The 12,394-nt window shown below is 38.2% G+C and overlaps 1 protein-coding gene across 1 annotated transcript in view; it reads left to right on the top strand.

Moving 5' to 3' along the window:
* LOC106649152 (protein scarlet) overlaps positions 1-12,394 on the top strand; it is a 56,521-nt gene that overhangs the window by 30,182 nt on the left and 13,945 nt on the right. Inside the window, exons 6-7 of the mRNA XM_023462597.1 lie at positions 6,254-6,481; positions 6,541-6,676. Coding sequence (XP_023318365.1) covers positions 6,254-6,481; positions 6,541-6,676 — 364 coding nt within the window. The remainder of the gene's footprint in view (positions 1-6,253; positions 6,482-6,540; positions 6,677-12,394) is intronic.

Genomic DNA, 12,394 nt, shown 5'->3' with positions numbered 1-12,394 from the left:
GATAATAAGAGAATGCCAGAGAGCGCCGAGGAAATAGTCAAAAGCGATAACAGTAAATTTGTCGTCAAAGAAGACGAAGCAACCGATAAAGGTGAGAAAAGAATGTCAAAACGAAGATAATAGCAGCCAAACGGACGGAGTGATTCTCTGCATAGTAGGAAATATACTCGATAACGGTGTAAAACGCGACGAGACCTCCCGAGCAGAAAAGGACGCAACCTACAAACATAACCATGGCGAGCCTCGGCTGCCATCCGACGAAGCATGGGATAAGTATTATGAAATTTTTGGTCAATCCTTGAATAGTTACGAGGCCGATTACGATGATATGAACTATGTATGTGAGTATACGGACAATTATGAGAAAATAAACGGGGAACAAAGCGGGTGCGAATTTATAGGACACTTGGACGAATATGGAGATGAGCTCTTGGAGGATTTCTACGGAAAAGCCAATATCGTTTACGACAGCGAAAGGTTGGATCAACTTTTTAAAATATTGAAGATATATGAAACAAGCGATCAAAGAATAGTTGAGTTAGTAAAGGAGTTCCAAGATGTTTTTCATATAAAGGGGCGAAAATTTAACAGCGATGCACAACGTCGAGCACGCCATCTACACTAAAGATGAGGTGCCAGTAAATGCCAAACCCTATAGGTTTCCACAGTCATTGAAGGAAGAGCTGGAAAGACAGCTAAACGAAATGATTAAATCAGGGATAATAGATCCATCGTGCTCATCGTACAGATCAAATATCTTCCTTGTGCCCAAAGCCCCCGATAGCAAAGGGAATAAAAAGTACCGGCTTGTCGTTGACTTCAGGTAATTAAACGAAAAAACAGAGCCAGATCGATACCCATTACCAAATATATTGGACATAATTGACCATGTCGGGAACGCAAAATACTTCAGCACGCTTGACGTCTCTAGCGGATTTTACCAGTGTATGCTAAAGGAGGAGCACAGGCATAAATAGTATATTTTGCACCTAGGGAGTGAAAAACTGGAAAGTCTCAGAGCACGTGTAATTTATCATCCGAGGCGAAGCCGACATACATAGGTGCAAATACAATTTTTTGTGAGTCCCCCAGCCTGAAGTAACATTTTGGTTTTGCGCAGCGGGAGTAAAATGTTACTTTAGGTTGGGGTGGCACAAAAACGGCATTTTCAACTGCATTTGGGCTCTTTCAGTTTGTAAAAATGCCGATGGGATCATCTTACTCACCAGCAACCTTTCAGAGGGGAATGGACATAGCATTTAAAGGATAACAACAAAAGGACATCTTCTTATACCTCGACGACGCCGCAATTTTTTCAAACACAAAAGAAGAACACTACGTCAAATTACACAATTTTTTAGCCAGGGCAAGGGAAGTAAACCTCAAATTACAACCAGAAAAATGTAATTTTTTAAAAACAGAGGTGGTATATCTAGGACATGTACTGAGTGAGGAAGGAGTAAGATGCGACCCGAGGAAATTAGACGTGGTGAGAAAGTTCCCAACGCCAAAAAATGTCAAACAGGTACGACAATTCCTGGGCCTTGCAGGATACTACAGACGCTTCATTAGAAATTTTGCAAATATTGCCAAACCGCTCACTGAGCTACAAAAGAACAGGGGAGCACTAGACAAACTAAAAGACTTGCTATGCAAAGGTCCGATACTGCAAGTAGTAAATCCAAACCTAGATTATATCGTGACATCGGACGCGTCAAAACTGGAAATCGGAGGTTACCTAGCCCAATTGAAGGACAAGATAGAAATGCCGATAGGTTATGTATCACGCGCACTCTCAGACGTCGAGCAAAAGTACGATACGGACCACAAACCCCTGCTATACTTTAGACAATCTACGGATCCCAATCCTCACGTAAGCCGTTGGCAATTTAAATTAAGTCAATATGAATATGAAATACGTTACAAACCCGGAAAAACGAACGTTGTAGCGGACTGCTTGTCACGAAACCCCACGACGGAAAACATAAATGTGGTCACGAGAGCGCGCACGACTAAAACCGCACCCCCTAACTACAGGGTAACAAAAAAATATGTAAAAAAACGAAAGAAACCCGAAATAGAAACCATCACGCAAGAGCAAGAACAAAAAGACGATACAGAGGAAACGATCGTCCAGTCACCAGCGGAGGCATCCGAACAACCCAAGGAATACGCGATAGACGAGCACCGAATTAACTACGATGAGGACTTCGAAAAATGCGATAACGAAATCGTAATCGAAAAGATACTAATTGAATGTAGAGAAAAACTGTTCATGAGAAAAGATAATTATGCATTTTTTATAGATTGCACGGCAGAGCAACCGATGAAGGAGCAGCACAGCTCCTGAGCCAGAATAGATAAAAAACAGTTAAATCCGATCCCGGAAAAGTCACAATTATAAAAAGAAAGAAGTCGATAGAATTCGCTATCTGCATCGAGAAAAACAACGATAGCACTCCGTGTGTAATCAACAACATAGAGAAGGGGTTACTTGTACTAAAAGCGTTAATAGGAAAACTCGGAATTAATACAATAAGTATCGCGAAAAATCAGGAAATAAGCCATGTACCATGGGTTCGCGTTGCAAACACGCTGAAAACATTATTCGTCGACATTGAAGCCAAAATAATAATATGTAAAGGGGAAATAAAATTGTGACGCTACAAGAAAGACAGCGGGTGTTGAGAGACATGCATGCGAGCGCAATCGGAGGCCATAAGGGAATTTCAAAAACAATGAGACGCATGAAACCCCTCTATTATTGGAAAAACATGAAAAGCGACATAATAAAATTTATACAGCGATGTGACACGTGCCAACTAAAGAAACTAGTGCGCAAAAAGGTGAGACAACCAATGGTGATCAGCGATACCCCTTACGAGTCCATGGAAAAGGTGGCAATAGATATCGTCGGACCACTCCCGAGAACCAAAAAGGGCAATAACAACATACTGACTATACAATGCAACCTCACCAAATTCTGCAGAGCAATAGCATTGCAAGATGCCACCGCAGAGACAGTAAAGGATGCATTCTTGAAGGAATTTATCTGTATATTTAGCTACTCACAAATCATCCTGTCGAACCAAGGTACCAATTTCACATCAAAAGTTTTCGTCAACCTAGCCAAAGCATTTAAAATCAAAACGGTAACGACCACGGCCTACCGACCAAGCTCAAATGGCTCCCTCGAACGTTCACATCACTCGCTCGCGGAGTACCTTAAGAACGTAGCAGGGAAAAATAAAGAATGGGACGACATACTGGAATTGGCAATGTTCAGTTACAATACGTCGGTGCACGAGGCACATCAGTTTCAGCCTTTCCAACTAGTATTTGGCGAACTGCCAACCCTCCCAACAGCAGAGACAATCGAAAAATCTGGGCAGATAGTAACATAAACCGACTATGTCCCATCTCCTGGTCCCGTGCACGACTTGCACATGTTTGTCGGAGGACATTTCAATCTCCGCTAGATCGAGGAGCACTGCAATTTTTCATTCGTTTGGCTCACGCAAGTTTGTTTTATCGGTGAATTGCCTCGCGCGAAATCTACAAATTGCTTTCCCTCCTGGAATTTAGCCGATCCAGGCTTGTCATCGATAGATCGGCGGGATGTAGAAGCTCGCTACGGCCGTCTTATGCTTATGATCGTAAAGATGACATTTAATGGCTATTGCCTCCGCTCTTGCTCGCTACCCAGCCTGTTATCGCTGCTCTTGTTTTTGGGATGTCACGAATAGTTTTTGACTTTGCGAGACTTGGAGTACGCGAGCAAACAACTACGAGTCGCTTCGTCTCCTGGAATTCAGCCGGCGCGGCCTTGTCATCGATAGATCGACGGGATGCAAAGAGCTTCGCTTGGGCCGTCTTACGCTTAAGATCGTAAACATGCTACCTAACGATTATTACCTTCGCTCTTCCTCGCGATTCGGCCTGTAGTCAACTCCGTGATGGTTTTTGTCACATGTGTATCAGCTTTGATTGCGCGTTCATCCGTTCCTTTCTGCCCATGCGTCATATCGATCTATGCTGGAGTATATACATACAGCTTGCTCGTGCGGGCCCTCGTTGTTGTCGAGTTGTCATACGCAACTCCGACCGTGCCGGTGCGAGTGGTTACGGCCTCGCGGCTCTGTATCCGCTAGTGTACTTTTCTGCGTATGATAGTTGCGCCGGCATAGGCGTGTCTGTGTTTGCGGCCCTGCTGTGCCTGCTCGCGGCATTGCTGTGTCTGTGCGCGCGGCCTTGTTGTGTCTGTGTGCGCGGCACTGCTATATCTGTGTACGCGGCCGCTCGTACCATTATGCTCGTTCTGCGTTGACATTCGTGCATGTGCGCACTTACTCTTCGATGTCGGTGCGCCCGTTGTCATTGCGGCGCGTGTGTGTGAGGCCTCTTACGCCTCCGCACACACTCTGCGGTGGCGTATGTGTGTGCGCGCACTTGCTGCCCGCTCGTATGAGTGCTGGTGCACCCGTGCCCGCGTATACGGCAGCGGGTGCGCTCGCACTTGCTGCTTGCATGCTTGTATGCGTGGTCCGTTCGGTTATTATTATCTTATTCGCGGGCATGCTCCCGTCCAGCTATTACACTCCAGAACGGTATTTGTAACATATATTGTTGTAATACAATTCAGTAATCTCAGGATCGCTTCATACTCATTTCGTATAAACAATAACAATTTTTTCTTTATTATTGTTTCTGTGTTGCAATGTTACGGCTGTAATAGTTTTGACAAATTCTAAAACACTTAAATTTTCGTACTTATTAGGCATTGTTATATACTTATCTAGAACTTATAAATTTTTACACATTTGGTCACTATTACACTGCAAAATGTATATATTCATTTCAACGGTATCTGATGGGATAAAAAAAGGAATCAAATTTAAATATATTTCATTTTGAAGTGATATTATTTTATTTCCAATTCAAGTAGTTTTATCCTTCATATCCGATATGAAATGTTATGGGTCAAATCAAAAATTCAATTCATAATGTATCGTTTTATTAATTTATTATGATGATTAAATACATGAATATATATGAGCAGTTTTTTCATATATGTACAACTATTGTGCGGGGGGTTCTCGGATCTGCCCCAAAATTTATTATGTTATTTGGGTATGTGAAAATAGGCTGCAGGTAACAAACTACATGTAATCAACTACTTTCACATAAAATTTCAAAGAGGTTCATGTTACTAGAAAAAAGTTACAGCTCATCGAAATCTCGAAAAAACGCCTTTTTTCATAATGTTCGCACCTTTAAACAGCTCTATCTCTGTCATGTTTTAACCAATCTTAAATCTGGGCACAGCACTTTAAAGGTAATGAAAATACCTTTAAAATCAGACCTTACAAAAGTCAATATGTCAATCCTATCATCTTCTACATTAATTCAAAAAAAGGTAAAAAACGACAATTTTGCGATTTTTCATCCCCCTTCATTGCCCTTCCATAACCGGGGGTGGGGTTATCGAGCTCTACATAATTTTTTTATGAAAAGTACATACCTTGACCTAAAAAATGCGACCGTGAGAGTTAAAAAATATGCTCCAGTGCCTTAGTTACAAATATTTGAATAATACGCAAAAATTGGTAAAAACGGCTATTTTTGGACCTTCGAGGGACCCAAAATTGGGTCCTAAGACCCCTAGAGGGCTAAAAATTTACCTGCAGCCTATTTTTACATACCCAAATAACATACTAAATTTTGGGGCAGATCCGAGAACCCCCCGCACAAAAATTGTACATATATGAAAAAACTGCTCATATATATATATTGGGGGGCGGGGTAAAGGGGGGGGGGTTTAATTTTTTGTTATCACTTTTTTACCTTCCATTTCACCCGAACCATTTTTACCTATTCTTTTCCTGTATTTTTCCTATCCTTTTCTGATCCTTCCATCCATCTATTTTCGCATTTGCCCGGGGTTGTGCCCATGATATGGGGAACAACTCAGTGAGAAAAACCCATACCGGAGTTGGTTGGTGCCTTTATGGCACCTCCCGCTAGCACACAATGACGCTGGCAAACACTGCTGAGCGATGCGTAAGGGCGCTATGGGCTTGACGGAATGGGTTTCCAGACGGTCACCCAGCCACGTACTTAACGCGACTTATAATGCTTTATTTCACACAACGCGATCGAGCCGCGAGTACCTCGCCCCACTAACTGTTTCGGTTTATGATTATCATCTAATAATGATGATTAAATATATAATTATATGCATATTATTTTTTAGATGATTGCTATCATTTCTGGTTTATGTTTCTTCGGCTCTATTAACTTGGATCAGCTGGGTATACAAGCTACACAAGGGGTTATATTTATTTTAGTATCTGAAAATACATTTTTTCCGATGTACAGTACACTGTCTCTAATCCCGCAAGAACTTCCTCTCTTTTTAAGAGAATACAAGACTGGTATGTTTTCTGTAAAAGAATATTACATATCCAAAGTGTTGACATTGGTAAGATATAATATAATTAATTATTTCTTTCCAAAACAAATTCTTCATATTTCCATTAGTTTCCAGGGCTAGTGATTGAATCCGTCATATTTACTTTTATAGTTTGTATACTATCTGGACTTGTTCCTCAGATTATATCATTGCTGGAAACGATCATGATAGTTATTTTGACCATAAATGTTTCAAGTGCATGCGGTATGTAACAAAATTTTGATTAATTATAATCTAATAACCGAACATTTTTTTCAAAGCGCAAAAAGAAACTAGGATATTTCAAGCTGAGATGAAAATAAAACTCGGTTATGATAAAAATTTCACAAAAATTAATTTTGATTCAATATTAGTTCAAAAATGCTTCGGTAATAGTCTATAAACCTCGTATTAATAGCGTCATATCTAGAAGACCATCGAGTAGCGCATAATTTTTTAACTACCGGATTTTTTAATGCATTAGATGACATTATTTCGAATAATATATCCCAACGTTTAAAACTGGCACTAAAAAATGTATATAGCTTTTGAACAGTTTCATAAAAGTTTTGCATAACTGCTAAAGACTTAACAGAATCTTCTAAAAATAAATTTAGGTTGTGAGCTGCGCAATGAACGTACGGTGCTTAAGTTGCATATCGGATATACGTTTTTGCAACCCGGAATCGAAACAACTCATTACACTAGCTCCGTCGTATCCTTGACCACGGCAATTTTCAATTTTTATATTATATTCTTTTAATATATTAAGGGGAGGCTCTCATGAGACTCGATCAAAAAATCGTTCTTTTTTTGCTTACTTAGTTAGCAAATGTCCCGTAGAATACACCCCCGAAACGCTTTTTACCAAAATCGATTTGGTTAAAAAGTTATAGGCAAAAAACCGGAGCTGTCTTTTTACTAGCGAACGATGTATGTATGTAAGTTAGGGTGGTCCACTTTTTCAAAAATTTTTTGTATCTCGGGGGATCCATCGGAATCAGAAAGTTTGAGGTTTAAAATGAATTTTCCCGTAAACTAGAGCTCAAAAAAATGATTTTAGATGGTGTCGATGGATTTTTGAAGTTTAAAAACGTGCTCAAAAAAAGAAGCAAAATCGGGCTTTCATTCGATTTATTTCAAAATCTGTTTAGAGTGTAAAAATAATCTTGACAATACATTTTCTTATGTGTTTTTGTCTGCAGAATCGAATGCCGTAGTCAGTTTTGACCTAGAAGCTGAATTTCATTCAAAAAAATACACTTTTTCGATCGTTCTTTTTCGCAAATTCCGCAAAGTTCATTTTCAAGCGAGTGGCAAATGAACAGAAAAAATCTAGAAAATTTTTTGACACCACCAAAATTTAGGATTTTTTATGACAAATCCAATGGTATAAATTAGTATACACTTTGAAATTATTTTAATGCAGAAAAATACAACTTTATCCCAAAAAACGACATTACGAAAAATTGAAAAATCGAAAAGTGTATTAGTTTCTTCCAGGAAATGGCTAAGTAGAATCAACTATGGAAAAAATTGCATGAAACTATCTGATAGGTTTTTTTCTCACCTTTCCAACGCCGGTTTCAGAAGTTAAAAATTCGCAAGATTCGCTGAGATACAGCTATTTTTGTACGATGCATTTTTTAGGCTTAAAATTCAATAATTCTGAGCTAGCTCTATTCATTAAAAAACCTGCGAAGCAGAATTTAAGCTAAAAAATGCATCGTACAAAAATAGCTGTATCTCAGCGAATCTTGCGAATTTTTAACTTCTGAAACCGGCGTTGGAAAGGTGAGAAAAAAACCTATCAGATAGTTTCATGCAATTTTTTCCATAGTTGATTCTACTTAGCCATTTCCTGGAAGAAACTAATACACTTTTCGATTTTTCAATTTTTCGTAATGTCGTTTTTTGGGATAAAGTTGTATTTTTCTGCATTAAAATAATTTCAAAGTGTATACTAATTTATACCATTGGATTCGTCATAAAAAATCCTAAATTTTGGTGGTGTCAAAAAATTTTCTAGATTTTTTCTGTTCATTTGCCACTCGCTTGAAAATGAACTTTGCGGAATTTGCGAAAAAGAACGATCGAAAAAGTGTATTTTTTTGAATGAAATTCAGCTTCTAGGTCAAAACTGACTACGGCATTCGATTCTGCAGACAAAAACACATAAGAAAATGTATTGTCAAGATTATTTTTACACTCTAAACAGATTTTGAAATAAATCGAATGAAAGCCCGATTTTGCTTCTTTTTTTGAGCACGTTTTTAAACTTCAAAAATCCATCGACACCATCTAAAATCATTTTTTTGAGCTCTAGTTTACGGGAAAATTCATTTTAAACCTCAAACTTTCTGATTCCGATGGATCCCCCGAGATACAAAAAATTTTTGAAAAAGTGGACCACCCTAATGTAAGTACATTCGCTTTCTAAAACTTTAAAGAGTTTTTCTCGAAACCATGTTTTCAGAATCAAGAGCCATGATATCTCAAAAATTACTGCACTTACAGATACTCTTATTTTTTTATTTTAAAGCTAATTAAATTGTCTGGAGCTTGAACCTATAAAATTTTAAATTTTTTCATTATTATTATTTTTTAGAGCCTTTCAAAGAGCCAAAAAAGGGGAAAAAAAATTTCCGAAGTCCGCCATTTTTTCAATTTTTAATTTTTTTGCAATTATTTAGGTTCAAGCTCCAGCAAATGTCATCTAGTTTAAGAGGAACTTCAGATTTTTAGATTCGGACAAAAACTCAAGACGCTAGCATGGCTTCCGTTGAGGTATCTTTTTTTAACACGACCTCCTTCAAACGCTGCTAGGGGATACATAATTCGATGTATTGGTCTGAAAAAATTTGTAAATATAGTTAAATACATACTTCATAAGTACCAAAAAACTTGACTGCATTATTCACTTCCTTCCGTGAAAAAAAATTACGAAAAACAAGTCATTTTAGAGGCACTAGATGAGAGCCTCCCCTTAAGAATTTCTGTTTCTAAACCTTCAGCACTTTGATTTAAAACTTGGAAAAATCCTAAAAAACACTCTTGTACTATGAAAGTACGAAAATTGTTATTACTATCATAATCAATGTTCACAAATCGGATAATAATGCCCAATTGATCTTTTTTAGATATATCTTGAGTCGTATCTAAAATTATCGTAAAGTATTTTCTCTCCTGGATATCTTTGATGATGGTCTTCTTAATATGAAATGAAAGTAATGAAATTAGTTCATTTTGAATTTCAGGACTTGAATAAGTGATTCTCTTGTTTTCTGAAATTCAAACACTGTACAACACGCTATCATATTTTGCTAAAAGTTCAATTACACTTAAAAAATTGCCTCTGTTGTGCACATCAGATTCGCTCATTTTTCTTTCATCATGACCTCGTAGAACCAAATTACAACTAGATAACATTAGTATCACATCAACTACACGTTTGAGTACTTGATCAACCCAGAAATTAATTTGTTGCTTAACATTTACGTCGACTAAATTGTCTATTGTTTTTTTATTTTTCCACATGTCGTATTGAAGAGATGCATCACAATGGTATGCTGCGGCCGCGTGTTTTTTAATTTTTTTCAAAAGTCCTTGCCAATCATTTATACCTTCTACAAGGTGATCTCACAATAAGTTTTTTCGAGTACTTTTGAATAGCACAACCACAATCTTGGTAATTTGAGAAAAGAATCATTTGTTTTTAAATAACCCACTTGTAAAGATTCTCCGATGATTTTTCTTCACCTCTTGCTTTTTTTGCTTTCCGTCTTTGAGCACCACTTGGATGAGAGCGTTTCATTTTTCACTCAAAAATATTCACTTAGTTAATGATATTACAGTTTATAATATTTACTTATTGAACGACTGATTTCTACTGACTATGATTTGACTTAGCGCTGTTTCTATAGTGTGTATCAGTACTGGTTAAGACTTGTATACGTATACGTATTCGCAGCACCAAAACAATACACGCGGTACAACGTCTCGATACTTAACGTAATTATTTTCAATCTTCACGAGCTAGGTCGATCGGGTTACTTGGGATTACTTGGGGTTACTTGGGCTTGCATTTTAATTGTAAAAAAATGACAAGAGTTGGGCTCATTGTAACACTCATATTTTTTTCGCGGTCGCTCCGTGGCCCCCTTTAGGGCTTGGGACCCACCGCACTGCGGGCCCTGCTGACGCTAAGCTACGCCACAGGTAATAGATCCGGTAAGATACCTTTATTTACGTCCAACGACAATTTATTCAATTTTTTAGGGCACTTGAGGCCTTATCTCATGAAAACGGGGTTTTGGACTGATGTTAACTGAGACACGAAAGCTAACTCTCACTACCAAATTCCTGTGTACTTGCTGAAAAAAACGAGTGCTTGGTTCGAATCTTAAGTTTGAAACACAAATTAATCCAAGACGTTCCAATTAAATTGAATAAAAAGCTTTTATTTATTTAAGAACTCAATCAGAGCGTTAGTCCTAAGCAGGGCCGATTTGTAACCCTGGGTTCGAGTCAAGCTCAATCTTTATAGATGTTACGTGTGCATGGCTTATATCACAATGATCTTGATTACCTGAAGCACGTGTGTATGCCAATATATGTACACGATACATACGAAGTGACGTAACTCGTACATGCCAGGCTCTAAACGACCTGTGCACCCACTTTAAACTCACACATAATCTATGACCAAACAACCAATTCAAGAATTCACTAATAAATCCTTCTATTTGATGTCTTCGCACTTCAAGTTCTTGGTATAGCTGATCATAGATAAAGAGGTTAGTGTCAGCCCTTAAACGAGGGAGTTCAGTCTTGCCTCAAATGTGCATGGTTGGGTGGCTAAACCTTTGGATGAATAATTTTTTGTTGCGAGAGGTAGAACGTAACTCATGGACGAGTATGATACACTTCATGATCATTTACGAATCCACCGCTTGCTGCATCAGCCAACTTTTTCATTGAAGCTGTCTTGAGGATATTCAAATAATAATACAGCTCAAGTAAACACATCTTGATTGTTTTAACTCTTATAACAACTCCTGGGACTGTCTGTATCTGTGTGTATAGCATGATGGTGCCTATCTGATGTAACGCGGAATTATAATTCGCACGTTAAGTCGTGAGCGCGGATTTGAATCTACAGAAAGGTAGCTTGCGTGGCTCGTCGTACAGTAAGTACGACGAGCAGACGATAATAAATAATCGAGGGACCTACGATCGATTGTTGTAGCGCGTGAACCCTCACTTCGTGTCCGAGCGTCAAACTGTGTTTGTGAACTTTGTGTGCGAGCGAACCAACGCGGATCCACCTCGAGCGACAACCCTGTGCGAGTGGATCCTGCAGACGACTTTGTCAGCGACGAGTAAGCGACCGAATGTCTATTGTATTCATTGCGAGCGTGCGTGCGGCCCTAATTTAATCGAATTATTACTGATTCATTTGCATGCGAATAAATCGCTTTATTTCATTTTATTAATTCGCGACTGATTATTTATTCATCAAAGTCTCCCATTCAAACTCTAAAACATCTGGAGTTTCAGCAACTTGTACAAATTTTATACATGTTGAACGTACGGAAAAGCAGTTTGGCTGTCGATAAGCAACCTTAATATATGTTTCTTTGTTTAATTTATCAAAAATTGAATATAAAATAGATTACTCTACCCAGAGCATGTAAACTTCCTCTCGATCCCATTGCAGTGTACAGCCATGTATCGTTACTAGTAGGTAAATTTGATTAAGGGCTAACAGGGGGTTTAATTATTTTTCATTTTTCAATTACAGTACTAGGCTGTAAAAGTGAAAAAAAATGTTTTTTTTAAGAACACGCATGATAACCCTTTTCAAAACCCTATTTGAAAGTATTTTGTCCAGTTAGATACTTAGAAACAGTTAAGTACAATAATAATGATGTTATTGACCCT

The sequence above is a fragment of the Trichogramma pretiosum genome, unplaced genomic scaffold, assembly GCF_000599845.2.
Source record: "Trichogramma pretiosum strain Unisexual culture from Peru unplaced genomic scaffold, Tpre_2.0 scaffold128, whole genome shotgun sequence".
Classification (NCBI taxonomy): Eukaryota; Metazoa; Arthropoda; class Insecta; order Hymenoptera; family Trichogrammatidae; genus Trichogramma; species Trichogramma pretiosum.
The sequence above is the reverse complement of the archived record's forward strand: the minus strand, read 5'-3'. Positions and strand labels throughout refer to the sequence as shown.